Genomic DNA, 22,430 nt, shown 5'->3' with positions numbered 1-22,430 from the left:
CAAGACATTCTGGGAAGTTAATTTATATCCCACCCTTCCTCCCAAAGGAGCCCAGGGGGGCAAACAACAAGTGATAAAACAATTCTGAGGGGATTATGAACAGGAATCACACCACAGCCTTTTTAAAAAAACAAACAAACACAACAACAATTATTTATTGATACAAGAGTATTTGAGTATTTCAGGATAGCTGACAAAGTCTGGCTCTGTACAGTCCATCTGCTTGCTTTAAGACAATATGAAATAAGTGTTGTGGGTTATTGCTGGCTTGAGACAGCTAAAGACCTACCAAGCAAAATGCAGTGCCATACTCTAACACAGTGATCTTCAACTTCTCCAAACCCAGTTTAAGCATCAGCTTGAAGCAGAAGGGTCCTCTAGTTATCTCAATCATGGAACTCCAAATCTTTAACCATATCCTGTATGTCCAACTTTCTCTGTTTTCCTCTTTCACTCTCTTTCTTCTCGGTTTCCCCACCCAACTTCTCCCTCTTTCCTCTCTTAAAAGACAGCAAACCTTCCAATAAATAAGCCAGTTAAATGGTGGAGTTGCCACCTGTGTGATCAGCCATATTGGTCAGTTGACGTCCAAGTGCTCTAGTATCTGGCATAGTCAAGAAGCAGAGCTAACTGTGAGCCTATGGAGATATTCTTAGGCATTTATTAAATTTATATCTGAACCTTCCTCCCAAAGGAGACCAGAGAAGAAGAGGAGGGAGGCCTGGTTTTCCATGTGTGAGTCAGTAAGCGCAGAGAACAATTTAACAGCACATAACTAGTTTCCTCAGATGGCCTCCTTTACTTTCTCCCATACCAATGAACAGTTGCCATTTACCACCACAGGAAAATGTAAAGTGCCATACTTAAGTACACATCTGAAGTATGAATAAAATCTATCCTGTGTTTGACATTGGGCGGGCTGCTCCTCTATGACAGCCATGGGGGGGAATGCACTCCCCCCATATGTCCTTGAAATAAACAAGGCTCTTCTTCCCATATCACCTACAAAGTTATGTCCATTTTGCTAGTTTTAATAATCCTCATCCCACCATTCTCCTGACCCTTTACTTTTTTATTTTATGTAGAAGAACGTATAAACTGCTTAATCAAATGATTCCTAAGCAGGGTAGATAAAACAAAATTTTAAAAAATTCCAATAATATACAAAGGTAATCAACAAAAACCAACAAGTATATATAACTGAGTTATATGCCCAGAGAGACTTGGCCAAAGGTTGCAGCAGTAATGTAATACAGTGTATAACACACTGGAAAACCGAGTGGTTATCCTAGTGCAATAAGCAAACATAGACTAGGGATTTTGTACATCGCACGGTCTTATGCTAACAACAGTGATGTTCTCCCCCTGGCACTTGAGGACGCCAGCCTCGCATTCAGTCATGGTCTGCTGCGCGACCCTTCCTTCCACTTCAACGCAAATGCTTATTCCTGTGTCGCCGCATTGTCCAGCTTCTTTGCACGTGCACTGGTTGGTTGGATCTAAACAACCACCACAAATGAGAAAAAATAAACAATAGTGAATGAGACAGTAATTCACCAAACCATCTGGATTAACAAGCAGCTACAGGAAGACCAAAAGAAGCCAACTTCGCAGGCGTTCCTTTTATCCTCCCCAGCACCAATGCAAGGTTTGGGGCTGGTTTGGGGAAGCGCAGCCGCTCAGGCAGATGGTACACAGCCTCAGCGGGACTCAACCATCTCCCAGAGTCTCTTGGAGACAGCTGCTTCTGCAAGGGGGGGGGCTGATGTTTAAACAATGCACCTCTCCTTATCTCAGCTAGATGCCTCTCTCCCACTTTATTGATACAAGATAGGTCATGACCTTTGAGTATTTCAGGTTGGCTGACCAAGTCTGGCTCTGTACAGTCCATCTGCGTGCTTTAAGACAATATGAAATAAGTGTTGTGGGTTATTGCTGGCTTGAGACAGCTAAAGACCTACCAAGCAAAACACAGTCATCTTCAACTTCTTCAAAACCAGTCCAAGCATCAACTTGCAGCAGAGGCGTCCTCTAGTCATCTCAATCATGGAACTCCAAATCTTTAACCATATACAGTGGTACCTCTGGTTACGTACTTAATTTGTTCCGGAGGTCCGTTCTTAACCTGAAACTGTTCTTAACCTGAAGCACCACTTTAGCTAATGGGGCCTCCTGCTGTCGCCACGCAATTTCTGTTCTCATCCTGAAGCAAAGTTCTTAACCCAAGGTACTATTTCTGGGTTAGCGGAGTCTGTAACCTGAAGCGTATGTAATCCGAGGTACCACTGTACTGTATTGTCCAACTTCCTCTGTTTTCCTCTTTCAGTCTCTCTCTTCTCTCAGCTTTTCTCTCAGTTTACCCACCCAACCTCTCCCTCTTTCCTCTCTTAAAAGACAGCAAACCTTTCAGTAAATAAGCCAGTTAAATGGTGGAGTTGCCACCTATGGGATCAGCCATATTGGTCAGTTGACGTCCAAGTGCTCTAGTATCTGGCATAGTCACACAGCCCACTTTTAAGTTCTGCACTGGGGGGGGGGAGCGTTGGGCACCACAGGGGTCGCTAGGGCGGCATGGGAATGTTCAGTGAGGCACGGCAACTTTGATTTCCTAAAAAAAAAGCTCAATAACTTTGGTCCGCCCCAGGTGCTGATTTAAAGATCACTCTGCAAATATCTGGCAGAGTGCATTATGTCCTGAAATGATCAGCAAACAAAGCTGGCAGGCCACTTCCTGCAGCTTGCCAGGACAGATCTAGCCCTGAGCCACCCCTACTTTGAAGTGCAGGGTTTCAGTTAAGTTTTGGTTTTGCACAAATTGCCAGTGTATGTGTGTAGGAGAGGGAGCAATCTAGACTGAAATTCATGTGGGGTACAAGGAGCCATCAATGAATTACATGGGTGCAGTGGGTGTTTTGTGTCATATTCTATCTTACTACTGTTGTAAAATGAGATAGATATATCATTTATTACGGTCAAAGACCAGCTCACATAACATAACAGAATAAAAACAGAGTTCATAAAGATAAAATATACAATCGGAGCAGCAATAGCTCATGTGTTAAAATTGTTGTAAGCTGTATTTTATCTGCTGCTCAGTAAGTTGTTCAGCCTTGGGTAAGTTTTACTCATCAAAGCGTTTTAAATGAAAAAGGGGTTTAAATGAAAAACACCCCCTTCTATACAGTGAACATAATTTGTAGTTTGGTTCAAAGAATGTTCCCTAGAACCCTGCAGTGCGGGTGTATTGGTATTCCTCATCAAGCAAATCAATGAGAAAAGTAAGTTTGAAGACCACCATTGTAAACTTCCTCCTACTGCTAACCTTTGCTCTCATCTCTGGAAACAAATCCTAATTTTCCTTCTCCTTAGTTCTGAAGCTCTTTGCCAGAAACACAGGAAATGCCCCAGCTAAATCTGGGGAGGGTAACCCTAAGATAGTAATGGTAAAGGGACCCCTGACCGTTAGGTCCAGTCGTGTACGACTCTGGGGTTGTGGCACTCATCTCGCTTTACTGGCCGAGGGAGCCGGCGTACAGCTTCCGGGTCATGTGGCCAGCATGACTAAGCTGCTTCTGGCAAACCAGAGCAGCGCACGGAAATGCCGTTCACCTTCCCGCTGGAGCGATACCTATTTAGCTACTTGCACTTTGATGTGCTTTCGAACTGCTAGGTTGACAGGAGCAGGGACCGAGCAACGGGAGCTCACCCCGTCACGGGGATTCGAACCGCTGACCTTCTGATCGGCAAGCCCTAGGCTCTGTGGTTTAACCCACAGCGCCACCCACGTCCCAACCCTAAGATAACTCTGCACTAAATCTAGAAGGTCAACCACATATTTTTTTCTTTAATCCAAGCTCGTTCCATGCTATTCCCAGTAAATCGCATTAAGAAGTACCGCGGTGGGGTGGGGAGCAAGTGCACCCACAAATTGAACTATGTGGTCGGGAATTTGGATGGGGAAGGATGTTGAGGAAACCTCTTACCATGACATGTCTCCCACAGCTGGCATGAGCCACAAGGTCTTGTGGATGCAGCAGGAGTCCTGCAGATTTCCTTGCTGACCAAAGCATACTGCCTGCCCATGCACTCCAATGCATGTAGCTTGCAGATGGTTAGCCATGTGCTTCTCTTGGTTCTTTGGTCTGTAGCACAGATGTCCAGGGAAGAGCTGGGAGGAAAAGCAGGAAATCACACTATTGACAGGGGGCTGAAATTTACAGCAGGGTTGGGGAATCTGTGGCCTTCCAAGTTGTTGTTTGACACCAGCTCCCATCAGCCCCAACAAGCGTGGCAAATGGTGAGGGATTTATTTTATTTTTTTGAATTTATACCTCGTAAATGGAACACATTCTAAAAACCAACAAAGCAAAAACATTTCAAAACAGTTAAAATATTCTGAAAAAGAATTAAAAACCTACAAGTTAAAACACCCTAAAAGCAGTTGTGGTTAAAAACCATGATCCCAGGGTTGGCAGGAACAGTATTCTTCAGTCACCAAATGCCTGAGTAAACATGGGTGTTTTCAAATCCCTCCTGACCACCACTGGAAAGGCCCTGTCCTAAGTCTGCACCAACCAGCATGATGGGAGTTGTAGCCCAACAAAAACTGAAAGGTGACAGGTTACCTATACCTGCTTTACGGGGGCAGCCTGCACAATTTGTGACCCACAAAGCCAGATGCTTCCCATCAACCAGAATTCTCTACAGTCCACACAGCAAAATAATGATGTGTGGACAGTTCAGTATAAACCCGTCAATGACATGTTGCAGAATATACCCACACAAAAAATACACCCAGCAGTCTGGAGGGGCCCTAAGGAATAAACTTAAACGAAGAATGTCAGGTTGGGCATATATTACTTGACAGAGATTGCCAGTATCACAGGAGGAATTCTCCAAAGCTTCAGCGGAAAAAGGGAATCAAATTACTTATTACTTATCTGACTAGCATTCCCCAAATAAAAACCATCCATTTTTATTTCACATGCTCACTTGCCTTTGTTAGAAAAAGGTCCCTGCAGGATCTAAGGTAACTCGCTGCCACACTTCCAAATCTCCAGAATACATGTTTTTGTCTCCTTTTCTCTCCCCATTTTACACAACCAAAGCCCTCTTTCCCCTTTCTGTTCTTTTAGCCAAGCTATATCTCTACTAATACCAAACGACAGCTCCATCAAGGCAGGTAAAAAGATGAAACGGACTAAAGTGGGACAGGGCTGAGAAAACGGAATTTTATTGCTAGCAAAGCTCGCTTTATTTCTCCAAAGCTTTCTAATCCGTCATGGGCTCATGCCCTTGGAGGGTTTAGCTTTCTAACAGAAATGAGATACCTATGGCTACTCACCCACATTCATACGGCATCTTACACACACATTTTGCCTCTTGGGCTTTCTCCCATGGCTGGCATTCTGGGGCAGCTGGCCCAGTATCTGTGCTGGGAACTGAGGAGAAAGAAGAAACAGACGATCTAGAATGGAATGAGCAGACCGGCCAGAGATTATCTTGATAGCCCTGGCAGAGCCGACAATGTTCCTTCCTGCTTTGTTTTCTCTAGAGTTAGGTGGCGAGGCATTTCCTCTCCCGCGATCTCAGTGCCAGCAGCAGCAAACTTATTATCGAGTCTCCGCAGCCATACACGGTGATAAGGCTTCTTGAAGCGCTCTCCCCTCCTGACAATCCCCAGTCACAAAATGAGCCTGGCGCCTGGCTAATTTCGAACGCTGCCCTTTTAACTCTGTTACCATGTTCGGTAAGACGTCGAGACCATCCAAGTGCTATGTGGGTTTGGCAGGAAGGGCCACATTTCAGCAGCAGGACATCTGCTTTGCATGCAGAAGGACTCAGGTTCAATCTCCAAATTTGGGCTGGGAGTTTGACCCCTGCTTAAAACCCTGGAGAGCTGCTGGCAGTCAGCATAGACAATGATATCTTTTATTTATTTCATAAAATTTATACACTGCTTGATTGTTAAAAAAAAAGCACCTAAAAGCAGTTTAAAGGTAAAGGTAAAGGGACCCCTGACCAAAAACAGCTTACTAATGAGTTAAAACAATAAAATGATCACTGAGGAAACAAAAATTGATGCAAAACTTTTGAAAAGTTAAAACAACAATAGACTAAAAAGCAGACTGAAATGCACATCAACTTCCTACATCTCTTGATAGGCTTGTCAAAACAATAGTATAATAATAATAATAATAATAATAATAATAATAATAATAATAATAATAATATAATAATAATAATAATAATAATAATAATAATACCACCACCCCACCCGTCTGGCTGGGTTTCCCCAGCCACTCTGGGTGGCTCCCAACTGAATATTAAAACACAATACAGCATTAAACAGTATAAACTTCCCTAAACAGGGGTGCCTTCAGATGTCTTCTAAAAGTTAGATAGTTGCTTATTTCCTTGACATCTGATGGGAGGGCGTTCCACAGGGCAGGTGCCACTACTGAGAAGGCCCTCTGCCTGGTTCCCTGTAACCTCACTTCTCACAGGGAGGGAACCGCCAGGAGGCCCTCAGAGCTGGACCTCAGTGTCCAGGCAGAACGACGGGGGTGGAGATGCTCCTTCAAGTTGTGTTATCAGCAGGTGCCAAAAAGAGCACAGTGAAGGTCCCTGCCTGATATCCATAGGCAGGGAGTTTCAAAGGGTAGGTGCAACCACACTAAAAGATTGAATTCTCGCAAATGTGGAAAGGGTGTTATGTGGTACCTGTGTCAATTCCGCTGATCGAAGCGGCTGAGGGGGCGCATATGGGGCAAGGTGATCTCACAGGTAAACTGGCCCCCTGGTTTTTAAGGCCTTTATATACTGATAGTAACACCTTGAGCTTGGCCCAGTTGCAAATCAACACAATGAATGAGATGGAGCCAATGGTCTGACTCGCTATAAGGCAGTGTTCTAGGTTCCTCTCAGTCGGTGGGCTTTGCTGGAAGGAAAGCCATTTGGGAATGGGGCCTCAGTTTCCCTCTCTTTCCCTGGGCTGGGAGCAAGTGGGGAAGAAGAACAACCAGCCAGCTCAAAACAAACAGTGGTCTGATTTGCTTTCTGCAAGAATCCAAAGAAATGGCACTGGCGGCCCTGCTAGAAACCTGATGGGACAGGAAGATTGGCTGCGAATGCTAATGCTGTGCACCTTCTAGCCTACGCTCAGCCTGTAAACAAAACCATCTATCAGAAAGACGCCATAAGACGCCGGTGACCTTTGCTCCAAGAAGAGATGCGTGCTGAGTCCCCACCCCTGAGATTTCTTGGAGATTGGGGGCACACATAGCAATACAGAAGAACAACCACCAAAGGACCAGGAAAAGAAACTGCACAAATTTGATGCTTGACGACTGGCCTGTTTGTGGCCTTTTCTGTTACTGAACCTCCGGTCCTGAGTTATTTCTACTTGAAATGTAATCCCAATCCATCAAAACATAATTAAAAACCTCCCCCTTTGCAGCCTCTGGAGCGACTACACCTGTCTTTTCCCTCTGGTTTTACAATGAGGGGGAAATCTATTGATTTTTTTCCCTTCACAGTACCGTGACTCAAAAAGGCCAATTATGTTTACTTTAGAAGCTCTCACAAACACAGTTAATGCAGCCCATTCATTTTTAATATACCTGTTTTAAGGCAACTCATTTCTTTTGTGAACTTTTTTTTAAAAAGGCATTCTCTTTCTTCATCACTGATGCTTCTCTCTGCCCACACGGTACTGAAAGGGTTAACAACTGACAACCTTGGGCTGAGTTTAACCATCTAGCACAGGAGTAGCCAACGCGGTGCCCTCCAGTTGTTGCTGCACTACAACTCCCATCATCCCTGATCATTAGCTATGCTGGCAGGGGCTGATGGGAGTTGTAGTCCAACAGCATCTGGAGGGCATCACGTTGGCTAATCCTGATATAGCAGCAGTCATGGGGCAAATTCCAAAATGAGGAAGGGAAGGGAAGTTTGGAGCCAAATTATAGGTATCTCCTCCTCCCAATATACTTTTGAATTGAATCCCAAACCTTCTGAACTGGATCCATTACTGGAAACAGAGGGAGCTGTCTCATACAGAGTCAGTCCATTGGCTTCAGTATCGTTGACACTGAATGGCAGAAGCTGTTTTCAAGCTGGAGTCCTTCCTGAGAACTTTTGCATCCAAAGCAGGGGCTTTAGCACTGAGTTAGAAGTTCAGAAGCTTCAGCTGGTGCAGAATTCAGTGGCCAAGATGGTTTAAACATATTGCATCCTGGCCCAACTGCACTGGCTGCCAATTAATTTCTCGGCCCAATTCAAAGTGTTGGTTTTGACCTATAAAACCTTAAACAGCTTAGGACCGCAAAAGAGCCAGTGTGGTGTAGTGGTTAAGAGCGGTAGTCTCGTAATCTGGTGAACTGGGTTTGCGTTTCCGCTCCTCCACATGCAGCTGCTGGGTGACCTTGGGCTAGTCACACTTCTTTAAAGTCTCTCAGACCCTCTCACCTCACAGAGTGCTTGTTGTGGGGGAGGAAGGGAAAGGAGAATGTTAGCCGCTTTGAGACTCCTTCGGGTCTCAAAGCAGAATATCAAATCCAAACTCTTCTTCTACTTCAAGGACTGCTTATCCCCGTATGAATTGACCTGGACCCTGCGATCATCATCTGAGGCCCATCTTCTTGGCGAGAGTTCTAGAGGGTGGCAACATGATAACGGGCCTTTTCTGCAGTGGCTCCCCATTTGTGGAATCTTCTCCCTAAGGAGGTTTGCCTGGTGCCTTTGTTACATATCTTTAGGTGAAAAATGTTTCTCCATAACCAGGCCTTGGGCTGACTGGACTTTTTATGGCCTTTTAAATGTGTTGGGGGGGGTGTCACTGGTTTGTTTTTGTTCTCGTTTTATTCCGCATTTTGTGTTTTCATTTTGTATTTTTATGTTGTGAACTGCCCTGGGATCTTCAGAGGAGGGGTGGTACATAAATTTAATCAATCCATCAATCCATCATATACCTCCCCCATTCTGTGCTGCATCACTCTCTGGCGTTCTCCCCATCCTCCTCCTCTCACACTGTGCAACTTACCAGTGGAAAGAAGCATGGATTGTTGGGGGCAGGGGCGTCCAAGGAGTGCCATAGCTGGGACTGAGGACATGGGTGCTATGGTGCATTGTTGCTGCACAATTTAGTAATGCTGGGAAGCAGAGGAAATGTAGTTCCCCTGGACCCTTGGATGCTGCAGCAAGTGTCCACTATAGTGCTCTGAAACTCAACCTTCTCCCATTGAAAATGAGGGAAAGAGAGGAGTTAAGCCTACCAGCTGACTCCAAATTGGTGGCATTACTATTATTATCATCATCATCCCACCCAGGGCTTTTTTCAGGGGGAACTCAAAGGAACAGTACATTTCTGAGCACAACTCAAAGTGTTGATGCTGATCTTTAAAGCCCTAAACGGTCTTGGTCCAGTATACCTGAAGGAGCGTCTCCACCCCCATCATTCTGCCCGGACACTGAGGTCCAGCGCCGAGGGCCTTCTGGTGGTTCCCTCACTGCAAGAAGCCAAGTTACAGGGAACCAGGCAGAGGGCCTTCTTGGTAGTGGCATCCGCCCTGTGGGACGCCCTCCCACCAGATGTCAAAGAGAAAAACAACTACCAGACTTTTAGAAGACATCTGAAGGCAGCCTTGTTTAGGAAAGCTTTTAATGTTTGATGGATCACTGTATTTTAATATTTTGTTGGAAGTCGCCCAGAGTGGCTGGGGAAGCCCAGCCAGATGGGTGGGGTATAATATTATTATTATTATTATTATTATTATTATTATTATTATTATTATTATTACTCAGTTCCAGCACCTCTCAGGTGAGCACCATTGCCATTCTAAGAGAACAAAGGAGGTGTTCACAGTGAGTTCTGGCACCTCTTTTTCTAGAAAAACAACACTGATCCCACACAGGCAAAAGTGACAAGACTTGCCTTCCTTCAAATGGGAGAAGATTCTCTGAAATCCAGTTAATGTCTCTGCACCCAGTGAATAGCTTTTGCGGTGCAGGGTGTTGTTAAATGGCTAAAACTCATCTGGTCTTAACATGCTCAGTTAAGTTTGGATAGTGGAATGCTTCTCTGGAGGCCCACAGGCGCTGCTCTGAAGTTTCCAAAGAAAGATCAGGCTACAAGTGGACCCCCCAAAAAAAGTCCTAGATCTACATACCTCTCCTCCGGCACTGGATATTGTTGATGTTAGGAGACCACTTCAGGGTGGGCTCGCACAAAAGGACAGCTGCTCCTTCCAACTGCGTGTCTTCTGGGCATGACAGCTTTACCTTCTCTCCGATCTGATACAATGGTTTCACTGGGTCTGCACTCAGTCCTCCTTCCAATGCAGGCAAGACACAAGCCGTTTCTAGGGAATAAAGAGGAGAACCAAGTTGTGGGGGATGGTTCATTAGGGTGAACATTAAGGCCTTGCCCCAAAGATAAACTGGGCAAGGGAGAGCTGTGTCAGGACTATATCCAGAGGGAGGGAAGAATGAAAACACATTTGTATCCCTAGCCCTTGAGGGCTGTGAGGTGCAAACAAATGCTCCCTCTCAGCAGTCACCTAGAAGAAGAAGAAGAGTTTGGATTTGATATCCCACTTTATCACTACCCGAAGGAGTGTCAAAGCGGCTAAGACTCTCCTTTCCCTTCCTCCCACACAGAGGTGAGTGGGGCTGAGAGACTTCAGAGAAGTGTGACTAGCCCAAGGTCACCCAGCAGCTGCATGTGGAGGAGCAGGGAATCAAACCCAGTTCAGCAGATTACAAATCTACTGCTCTTAACCACTACACCACACTATTGTTACTCCCTTTCCTCATCTGCTTCGGCAATGGTCATGAACAGGTGCATGACAGAAATTTAAGAACGGTGTCTTTTTCTGGCATAGAATGACCGCTCCCCAAATGGAGGGCGCCCTTTTCGTGCCCACGCACAGCACCCCGGTCCTACATGACTCCCGGCGGAGCGCTCCTGGACCACGACCCCAAGTCACAAACCCTGAGGTTCCCGCCAAACCTCCATTCAAAGAGCCAATCGCGACTGGGGAGGCAGAGCCATGTGAGCGGAACAATAAGGATTGGGTCCGCTCTTTAAACATAAAGGGGGGGCGGAGCCTACATGGGAGCTCTTAGTCAGCTCCAGAGCTTCACCCAGCCTTCCTGTCTTTCGTTTAGGCCTTTTATTGCAGGTTAACTTCTTCTTTAGGGACGCGGGTGGCGCTGTGGGTTAAACAACAGAGCCTAGGACTTGCCGATCAGAAGGTCGGCGGTTCAAATCCCCGCGACGGGGTGAGCTCCCGTTGCTCGGTCCCTGCTCCTGCCAACCTAGCAGTTTGAAAGCACGTCAAAGTGCAAGTAGATAAATAGGTACCGCTCCGGCGGGAAGGTAAACGGCGTTTCCGTGCACTGCTTTGGTTCACCAGAAGCGGCTTAGCCATGCTGGCCACATGACCCGGAAGCTGTATGCCGGCTCCCTCGGCCAATAAAGCGAGATGAGCGCCGCAGCCCCAGAGTCGGCCATGACTGGACCTAATGGTCGGGGGTCCCTTTACCTTTAACTACTTCTTTACAGGTATGCAGGCACTGCTACAGTCTTTTTTACTTTTTATATTAATGTTTATTTCTTTTTTAAAAAATATTTTTATTAACAATTTCAACATGCACACTGTCAAAACATGTCATATTCATTATTTCCCCCTTTCCCCCCTTCAAACCCTCCCTCCCCCCTCAAGACTTCCCTCAGCTCCTCTCTCTCATTTCTCAGCATATATTGTTCTCTGCATGTTATAAAATTATACGTATCCTTAAGTTATCCGTCTATCATGTTATCAACCAATAAATTTGTGCATGTTTATTCAAAACCTGCCAAGGAGTCCAGTTCATTTTGCTATCTTTTTAGATAATTTGTAAAAAGCTCCCATTCTTCCTTAAAGTCACAGTTGTCCTTGTCCCGCAGTTTGTATGTCAATTTAGCCAGTTCTGCATAGCTCATCAAGGCACTGCTACAGTCTTACAATGGTTGCTGTTGAAGGACCGGGAAGGTATTTCCCTGCATTGGCAGCTTTTGCCTTCCCTGTAGCAAAACGTCACAACTTTGGCAGTTAAAGGTCTTGGGTGGAATCCTTTAGTCTATCTTACCTAAATTGGGGGGGGGGCATAAAGCGGTGACACACGCCCCCCGCAGCAGCGATCCCAGCATTCCCCGTTAAAGGGGTTGTGTTGAGGGGGGGACTGGGCCGGGGACTGGGAGGGATAAACGACCAATGCCTAAGCCAAGGTCTTCCTACATCTGAAAGTTTAATAAAGTTGTGGCAAATTTTAATCCCATAACACGTTGTCACGAGTCATTATTCCACCCGAGTGTCGCCTGGGGTCAGGGGGTCTCTGCCTGGGCACGCAAATGTAAATAGTGAATTGTACTTTGCAGCCAGGCTTACAGATACATACTCTGGCAGCTCATCTCTCCAACGGTCCACCTCAAGCCTTCGCCACAGGTCACCACCGGCTCCCCCACAACAGCATATCCGTTATTGCAGGTGTAAATGATGCTCTTCCCCACAGGATAGGATGAATCGGCATCCTAAAAAGTAGAAAAATTGAGGATCACTGAGTGGAAGGATGCCGCTCTATTCTTACATGCTTGAATAATTCTGACATAATTATTCAAAATATACAGCGTTATAGAATTATTTGTTTGCATTTTTGAATCATCAGCATCGTGGCCCAGGACATGGATATTTCTGCCTAGGTAAACTTGCTTACTGCCTAAATAAACCAGTGAACCAGCAATGAAATCCATATATGAAATCCATATACAGTGGTACCTCGGGTTAAGAACTTAATTCGTTCTGGAGGTCCGTACTTAACCTGAAACTGTTCTTAACCTGAAGCACCACTTTAGCTAATGGGGCCTCCTGCTGCCACCGCGCCGCCGGAGCCCAATTTCTGTTCTTATCATGAAGCAAAGTTCTTAACCTGAAGCACTATTTCTGGGTTAGCGGAGTCTGTAACCTGAAGCGTATGTAACCAGAGATACCATTGTACAGTAGTACCTCGGGTTAAGAACTTAATTCATTCTGGAGGTCCATTCTTAACCTGAAACTGTTCTTAACCTGAGGTACCACTTTAGCTAATGGGGCCTCCTGCTGCTGCCGCACCACCGGAGCACAATTTCTGTTCTCATCCTGAAGCAAAGTTCTTAACCCGAGGTACTATTTCTGGGTTAGCGGAGTCTGTAACCTGAAGCATCTGTAACCTGAAGTGTCTGTAACCCGAGGTACCACTGTAGTACAATCAAAGTACAAACATATGGACTCAGAAGTTAAGTTCCACTGAGCTCAATGGGGCATACTCCTGGGCAAGTGGGAATTCCAGGTGGCCTTCAGGTCCTGTTTGGATTATTACAACTCCTATCAGCCCTGACTGCTGCCCATGCTGGCTGATGGAAATTATAGTTCCACAACATCTGGAGGTTACCGCATGGGCTACCTTAGAGGTGCACAGAACTGCAACCTAAATTTTACTACTCTTATCTATGCAGAGAACCTGCATAAGGACGGCATTCCATTCTGCTTCACTTACTTGCACATATCCATTTTCCAAGGGAGGAGGTGGCGGGCAGGATTCTGTGCCCAGCGTAGACACATCAAAGCAGTGTGGTTCTATTGAACTATAAAGCAAAACATTTTGAAAAAAAAATGATTATAATTTATTTCAGAGTTCAAGAGATTTGTCACCTTTCATTTCAAAACACTTTACTTCTCAGAGGTGTCTGTTTCTGCAAGGCCACTAAGCTTTTATCAAATTTAAATTATCAGCATCTGGAGAGGGCCACAAACACACTCATGGAGAAAAAGCAGCTTATGGATGCTCAGTGACTTTTATCTCTTTCTTGTCCCAGCCTAAATGAAATGCTCCAAATCCTTGCATGAAAAAAAGTTAGTTTGAGCTAACTTTTTCCAGGTCACAAATAATAAATACTTTTTCCAGGTCACGAATAATTCTCTAATGAGATTGAAAAATTGCAATTTTAAAAAAGTGTTTATATCCTGATCGTACAACTGGATTTTCCATCCAGAACTGTGCTTGCCCAATTTCTGCAATGTTGCCATTTCAGGTCCTCCCAAACCATTTGTTGAAGGCACTGAAAAGTTTCATCTTAAGCACTTGGTAGACATTTGTGGTGGTTTCAGAACTCCAAGCCATTCACCCATCTTGCACCCAGCACCAAAAGTGGGTCTCCCTGCCTCCATGTTGTTTTATAATTATTCATACTACTTTATGAGCACAAAGTAAAAATGGTAGGATGTGTGGCAAAATCAACACAGAATGCCTGTAATACAACATAAGAAATAAAAGAAGCAATTGAAATACCATTAAAAGCCAATAGGCATATTCAGTGTGATGGATGTGCTGTCTTCTGTCTTCAACCACAAATCCACAGATGTACTGTAGACCACTTGAATGAACCTTGTGGATCACTGGTGGTCCAAAGATCACTGTTTGAGAACCACTTCACTACACCATTTATATGGGCTGACCTTCAGATGTTGTAGGACTACAACTCCCATCAGCCTCATCTAGCATGACCAGTGGTCAGGCATAATGGGAAATATAGCTCAGCAACTTCTGGAGAGCAATACATTGACTCTCTCTTCAATGTATAATTTGCAACAAGTCTCAGGTGACTCCAAGACTTGCCAAACCATATTTCCTCTTAGCAAGTATCATTTCCACCTACCGAAAATGTTGCAAATCCTCATCCTCACACTGGCGGCTTTCGGTTGCTTCTCCAATGCAGGACCTTCCACCGCCACTGGGACTGGGATTATTACAGCTTCGACTTCTTGATTTCCTTCCTCCTGAACAAGAACTCCATGAGGACCAGCAGCTCCAGCTCCCATCAATGACTCCTTCATAATGGCAGGAAAGGTCATGCATCATTTTTCAGTGGATCAGACACAGGATACTATGCAACTCACCGTCACAAGATATTCACCTGCACCCTCCTCCCTCCGGAGGGAAGAACTTCAAACCTGGACAATATTAGGAAATTTGACAGGTGGTGCTGTGGGTTAAACCACAGAGCCTAGTGCTTGCCGATCAGAAGGTCGGCGGTTCGAATCCCCGTGACAGGGTGAGCTCCTGTTACTCGGTCCCTGCTCCTGCCAACCTAGCAGTTCGAAAGCACGTCAAAGTGCAAGTAGATAAATAAGTACTGCTCCAGCGGGAAGGTAAATGGTGTTTCTGTGCGCTGCTCTGGTTCGCCAGAAGCGGTTTAGTCATGCTGGCCCCATGACTCGGAAGCTGTACGCCGGCTCCCTCGGCTAATAAAGTGAGAGGAGTGCTGCAACCCCAGAGCCGGCCACAACTGGACCTAATGGTCAGGGGCCCCTTTACCTTTTAAGGAGTGAGGGCCAACTGTACCCCTGTCTATGCACCAGCCTTCAGTTTCAGCTGTTCCCCTTCTTAGAGGTGAAAATAGCTAAGCTGTTAACGATTACGGTGGCCCTACAGTTCACACATTGTTGCTACTGCACAGAAGACCAACTGATATCATTTGGCAGAGCCCTGGGTGATTTACAGTAAATCAGCAAGAGATCGTGACTCCCAGCTGTTTGACAATCGCAGATAGGGAGGAGGCAGAAATCCTGATGTGCTGATTCCTTATCTCTCAGCACCAGTGTTCCTCACATGTAAATTATGGGTACATAATTGCTTGCTGTTGACTAAGGGCTCATCTGGACTTCCTTTTGCACCATGCTTTCTAAGCACAGATCAGCACTTAAAAGCACTTTTTTTGTCCTAGTACTTTCCCTGGGAAAACCTGCATTTTACCGCTGAATCAGAGCAAATGGCAATTCACAGAAAAGCTGACTGTTGTCCCCCCCTGCCTTGGTGAATCGTAATCCCGATTCCCAGCTTTATTTTTTTCCCCAAAGAGCAAGCTTCCAGGACTTGTATAACCTGAGAAATGAGAGGAAATGCACAGGCACGATTCTCGTTGTTGTTGCTGTTGTGAGAAACTGGCCTGCTCCCCTATTTGGTGTTTTGCTTTAAAAAATCCTGTGGATGCCTATGGAAAGCAGATGTGTACCTTCCAGCATGTGACTTACAGAATGTGGTGGGTTATTATCTCCAGCTCCTCAGCTATCATTTTTGCATCAGACTCTCCTCCCCCTGAACCACTCTTTTGCTTCCAGGTTCAGTTGAAACCAGGTTTACTAGAACCAGGTTTGGTTGAAACCAGGTTTACCTTGAGGTTCTAGTAAAAGAAATGCAAGTTACAGTAGATCCTGCAAGCCTGCCTCTGGCGTTGAAGAGGCCAGAGACAAGAGTTGGTCCTTTTGCACTTTAAGGACCTATCCACACTTTCGCTTAACCCATGCCTAGAAAGCATGAGTCTGGGTAGTTTTCCACTTGACCCATGCTTTGTAGGGAGAGGTCCAAGTGGTATTGCCTTTGCCCCACTGCCCCCCAAACCCCACTTTTTAGCACTAAATCAGAACAAAAAGGTAACTGGCAGAAAACCCCATTGCTGTTTGCTCCAAGTCAGCACTAAATATCACAGGCTTCCTCAACCTCGGCCCCCCAGATGTTCTGAGACTACAATTCCCATCATCCCTGACCACTGGTACTGCTAGCTAGGGATCATGGGACTTGTAGGCCAAAAACATCTGGAGGGCCGAGGTTGAGGAAGCCTGAAATATTAGGTTTCCCTGGGGGTGGGAAAGCTGCGGGAGAAATGTAGTGTGGATAAGCCCTAAGTAACTTCAAATCACAGTAACATCATGTGTGCATGTGTGTGTGTGCATTAGGGGAGGGCCTGTAGTGTCCACACATTGCACTACCTGCTTTAAACACTTCCACTCTAAAACAGCAGAGAAATGACTTGCCTGGCTGGTCTTGCACAAGAGTTCCCAGTTCGCAAGCTGCTCCAAAAGTATACGGTTTGCAGAAGCATAGGCACTGAGTTTCCACAACAGCTGGCTCACCGCCATTTCGACACGGGCGGCATTTGCAGGGATCGTTTTCGCTCAGGTACTCTTCGATGGCTCGTTTCAGGTGATGCCTTTTGACGGATGCACAAGGTACCTCCTTCACCAACTCATACAGTGGTGTGAGCTATATATATATATAATTAACATGTCCGACTGTTTGTTTGTTTTCAAAGAACATTACTTTTTTCTTACATTCTACTTGGCTCCCCATTTTTTCTCCACAAGGGGAAAATTGCACTCAAAAATTATTCAAAGGGAAAGAAGATGAAATTCACGTGTGGGGTTTTTGTTGAATTTCCTTTACTTTTGAGTAAGGTGCACATGTTTCAATTAAAACCCAGGAGAAGACACCTGGAGGCAATTCCTCCCATGGTGGTTGTTTTTTTAATCAGTAAGTGTGGACAGCTGGGGAGGCTGCACAATGCTGGTCCAATCTTTACTGGAAAGCAGAACCACCACCCCCATGCCTAGCCACCTTGCGATGATGAGGAGTACGCTCCAAACCCCTGAAATTTTAAAGGAATTCTCAACTGCCCTGAGAATTAGGCAGGGGGAAAAATGAAACCTATTTTGTTTTTGCAGGGGAAGAAAACTTCTGTGAAATTGGAGGCCAGATTTTGGCACAGTATTAATGCTACTCTTGCCTCAAGAAACGAAGAGCAATGTTCAACGCAACCAACATTAATACATGTCAGTCCTGTGTGATTAACATGCCTGTTAAAATCAGTGGGACATAAACGAACTTAATTTGTTACGATTGTGATAATAGGGCTTCCAGGTGGTATTTCGCTCAAGAGGTGAGTAGGTTCAGACCTGCTTAAGAGTGACAAAGAATCTGAGCATCCTCCGACCATTCCTTGGACATCAGAGTGGAAAACTTCTATTGTTTATTTTTATTTATTTTTTTAACTTTGCCTTTTGCCATATTTCTAGAGCGACTTCCAAAAGGACAGCAGCAAAATTAACAGATGAAAGACAACAATAATGACTAAACAGCCCAAAATAATCAGTAGTTAAAACTATTTTAATTGCCAGTGGAATCCCTTTAAGAATTAAAATTGCATGTGGCGTGTACATCTCAACCTGGTTTACATTCTTTTTTTCTTTGCATAGTCTAAAGCAAGTCCATCTTTTGGCAGATAAAATAAAAAAATTCCTTCCAGTAGCACCTTAGAGGCCAACTAAGTTAGTTATTGGTATGAGCTTTCGTGTGCATGCACACTTCTTCAGATACACTTTTCGTGTGCGTGCACATCAAAGCTCATACCAATAACTAACTTAGTTGGTCTCTAAGGTGCTACAGGAAGGATTATTTTTATTTTGTTTTGACTACAGCAGACCAACATGGCTACCTACCTGTAACTAGAATTTTGGCGGATACCTCATGAAAAAAGTGGGGCGTGTTTTCAGGCGAACAAGTACTGACCTGTGCATCTGTTGAGGTTTTGTCTTTTGGGGAGGGGCGTGTTTCATTCATTAGATGAAGTTAGCCAGTCACCCAGGATAATGTCTGCTGCGTGTTGCCTATACCTAACCAAACTTGTTCATGTGGGCTACACAGCTGGCAAGCATTGTGCATATGAATCTTAATTATGCCAAATGCAATAACGCTGAATTGCTTTGCTTAAATCTGACATCTTGAAATTTCTGCTTACTCACTGGATCCGAGCAAACTAGATGCTCAGACCTTAATTAACTCGCAAACAAGGTACAATGCTCACAGGGATTTCTGCTTTTATTTATTTGACTTAGCAAGCTCAGCAGCAACTTCCTTTCACCTGAATAGCGTTTTTTGGGGGAACTACAATGAAGGAGAAAAAGAAAGGAGATTTTTTAAAAAGTGGGCATGAGCAACTTACACTAAATGGAAGTCTTGTCTAGCTCTGGGTGGCAGTAGCCCTGTCAGGGACAGTGATGGTAGAGCTGCTTCAGTGATATTGAACTGAAGGCATTATTATTATTATTATTATTATTATTATTTGAATTTATATACTGCCCTATACCCAGAGGTCTCAGGGCAGTTCACAGAAAGCTTCATGAAAGGAAGAAACTATATGCCCAAAATACCTGCACTTCAGCTTCTACAGTACTTTTGATTACTGCCTACTATCATCTAACAAAATAATTTTAGCAATATCTAATAAAACTACACCTGAATCAAACAATTATTTCTTAAAGGCCTATATGGGGAGAAGTTACACGGTGAGGTTTCAATAGCACATTACATGAATATGACAAATGTGTCTGCATTACATCTGAGCATATTTTAAAAGTATCAGTTAAAAATAGCATTCGCTGTGGACACAACATGTTTTGCGGTAAGGCAAATCAACTGTAAGGCCTGCTCCATTGTCTCTAGAACTAGCCAAAATGGGTATGAAAAGGAGGCTAAAGTGGGAAAACTTGCCATAGCAGCAGCAGCAGCTCCTATTACCCCATAATAAGCCTCTCTCAGGAAGCCTTGCAGTAGGAGTTCTCCTTTTGCACTTTTAAGAAGCCAGTAGACATTCTCAGATGGTCACGACTCAAGGATGCTCAACATCATGCCCACTGCCTTGCTCCTGATACCCAAGCATTGATTGTTCCTTTGTAAAAACAGAGCCTCTGCATGCACACATGATATCCACATAAGCTCTCTGTGTGTGATGGGTGAAGCCTGCATTTTGCAGTGCACCAGATCACACCTTAAGGATGAGGGAGAAATTTGGTTCAGTTCGCATTAACTGCGAACCGATCTAATTCGCAACCCCTAAACCAAGATGCAAATCGAAACAAAAACTATCCTTTGAAATCTGCACGTCTCTGAACTTTGCGATGCCATTCTCCAACCAAATAATACATAGAAAAATGCACATGTCTGGGGGGAAGTGTGCATAAAATTGTGAGCATTTTTTAAAAAATAATAATACAAAAATGCTTTATATTAGGAGAAATTGCTTGCAGAAATGTGTCTATTAGGCAAAATTGCATACAAAAATGTTTACATTGGGATAAATGTGCACTAAAACACTGATTAATTTTTGGGAGAACATATAAAGAGGCATTTTGTGGAGAACTGAACGTTAGACTGGAAAAATGAAAGTAGCCGAAATAAACAGTTGCATCTATCTCTAGGGTTCATGCAGCATGCAGCTGTATAAGCTCTGTGCAGAAGATGAGATCAACATTTGAAGGTTGGAAACAATGACAAAAAGCATGATAAGAACATAAGAATAGCCCTGCTGGGTCAGTGCAATGGCCCGTCTAGTCCAGCATCCTGTTCTCACAGGGGCTGAACAGCTAAAAGCAGGATTCTAGCACAAGAGCTCTCTCTCCTCCTCTGTCTTCCAGCAATTGGTATTCAGAAGCATATTCCCACTTCATGTGCTGAAAATCCCTGGCGTTTAACTGTATGAGAATGATTCATCTAATAAAAATATATATCACGCAAATCAGAGTTTTACCTTTTGCTTAATGACTCTAGGAGAATAGGACACCGATCTAGCCCAGAAGGAGTACCGTTGAGTATTTGCCACAGGATCATTTATGTCCATGTAGCTTAGCCCAGCTACAGCTCCGGGACTTCCTCCCTCAACTAACGGGTCAGCTCGAATCTGATTGCTTCTGGTACCTGGAAGCATGAAAAGAGCACAGCGTTTTAAAAACAAGCATTTTATATTGTCAAACAGTTGTGTGGTGGCACGTACAACTGACATCTAAATGGACTTGAGAACATATAAATTAAGTACAGTTGGATCCTGAACGCCAAGCTGCAAACCCAGAAGTGAGTGTTCCAGTTTGCGAATGTTCTTTGGAACCCAAACATCCAACAGGGCTTCCGATTGGCTGCAGGAACTTCCTGCAGCCAATCAGAAGCCGAGCTTTGGTTTCCGAATGTTTTGGAAGTCAAACAGACTTCTGGAACGGATTCCGTTCGACTTCCAAGGTACAACTATATAGTATAAGAACATAAAAGAAGAGCCTTTTGGATCAGGCCAGTGGCTGACCTAGTCAAGCAACCTATTCTCACAGTGGCCAATGAGAGGTTTATAGAAAACCTTTAAGCAGGACTCAAGCGCAAGAGCCCTCTTCCCTAATGTGGCACCTGATATTCAGAAGCATGGCTGCCTCTGACCTTGGAGACAGAGCACAGCCATCTCCATGAATGTTTCTAACTCTCTTTGTAAAGCCATCCAAGTGTTATAATTCCTGCTCCATGATTGCAGTCATGGGATTTTTGTCTATCACATGACGGTATATGTTTTGACTCCACAGAGTGGAAAGTGACGGAGACAGGATGCTTGTGTTATTGTGTTCCGTGAAGTGGGACTATTGTTCTTTGTTGTTTTTTTCACTTTGCTGTCTGATGCTAGAGAGAGAGGGAGCCATGTTGCAGTGCTTTCTGTGTGTTTATACATAAATAAAGTAGATTAGCCAAAATGCTGAATTGCTGGGGTTCTTTTACGTAACTGCGAAAACTCTGCGGATCCCTAAGTGTGCCGGTGTCTGTTGGCATCGGTCGCTGTGATGTTCGGGCTGAAGAAAGCTTATGAAGCTCCCGAACGATCGACCAGGAGGGAGGGAACATGCCAGTCAGGCATGTGTCTCTACCAGGGTCGTACTCAAGTGTAGGCTGAACTCCTGACACCAGGTTGGGGGCCATCATTGGGTCAGGGCTGGTTCAGCTGCAGGTCAGCACAGAGACAAGCAGTCAAGTTGATTCTTTGCTCAAGGAAACAGAATACAAACAGAGAAACCTACGGCAAGACGGGCCTCGGTTAAGCAGTTGCCAGAGCCTCGCACTTCCCCCTGCATCTCCTCCTCGTCCACCTGTTTCCCCAGCAGTCTTAAATTCCTTCAGAGAAGGGCCCCCATGTGCTCTTTGCTCTGCCTCTTTGTGCCCTTGGAGACAAGGGAGCTGCGAAGCTGAATACAGTAGGACCGGCAGGCTCCTGTTTGCTTTAGTGAAACATTCCAATCGGTTAAGCCGGACGACTGCTATTGATCAGGAAGCCTCTCCAAGAACACACACACAACTATTTACCTGAAGATTGTTTCAGCAGTTGATCTAGTTTGTTGCATTCTGTTTTCTTCTTCTTTACGAACAGAAAATTCCAGCCTGATGAAGTGCATTTGTGCATGTCCAGGATGCTCAAACCTAGGCCAAGAAATGGGCATTAACCTTGATGATCAATGAACGATCGATGCAATCATTTCCAATGTGCAGGAAAATGTCCCACAGAACTGGGTCCCAAGGTAGCTTGGAACTTCTTAAGCAAGATGGATTTATTTACTGATTTGCTTGTTTATTAAGAGCTGCACCCCACCTTTCTGCCTAAGCGAAAGGCTTCAAGGCAGCCTACACATTTTTTTAAGGTCTCAAACAGAACTGTAAAGGAACCATCAACAGGTGATTCCAGTCTCTGGTTCCATCAAGGCCAAGCACAACTTGCCAGA

At 44.7% G+C, this 22,430-nt stretch overlaps 1 protein-coding gene across 1 annotated transcript in view; it reads right to left on the bottom strand.

Moving 5' to 3' along the window:
• Nucleotides 1–177: 177 nt before the first annotated feature.
• The window catches only part of C7 (complement C7), a 43,938-nt gene continuing 21,685 nt past the window's right edge, over nucleotides 178–22,430 (bottom strand). The window contains exons 10-19 of the mRNA XM_053407823.1: nucleotides 22,018–22,131; nucleotides 20,438–20,604; nucleotides 16,890–17,118; nucleotides 14,735–14,906; nucleotides 13,576–13,663; nucleotides 12,442–12,574; nucleotides 10,170–10,361; nucleotides 5,345–5,441; nucleotides 3,984–4,168; nucleotides 178–1,499 (exon numbers count right to left, since the gene is read on the bottom strand). Of these exons, the coding sequence (XP_053263798.1) occupies nucleotides 1,312–1,499; nucleotides 3,984–4,168; nucleotides 5,345–5,441; nucleotides 10,170–10,361; nucleotides 12,442–12,574; nucleotides 13,576–13,663; nucleotides 14,735–14,906; nucleotides 16,890–17,118; nucleotides 20,438–20,604; nucleotides 22,018–22,131 (1,565 nt within the window). The 3' untranslated portion in view covers nucleotides 178–1,311. The remainder of the gene's footprint in view (nucleotides 1,500–3,983; nucleotides 4,169–5,344; nucleotides 5,442–10,169; nucleotides 10,362–12,441; nucleotides 12,575–13,575; nucleotides 13,664–14,734; nucleotides 14,907–16,889; nucleotides 17,119–20,437; nucleotides 20,605–22,017; nucleotides 22,132–22,430) is intronic.

Source organism: Podarcis raffonei, chromosome 11, assembly GCF_027172205.1.
Source record: "Podarcis raffonei isolate rPodRaf1 chromosome 11, rPodRaf1.pri, whole genome shotgun sequence".
NCBI lineage: Eukaryota > Metazoa > Chordata > Lepidosauria > Squamata > Lacertidae > Podarcis > Podarcis raffonei.
This window is presented reverse-complemented; position numbering and strand designations above follow the sequence as displayed.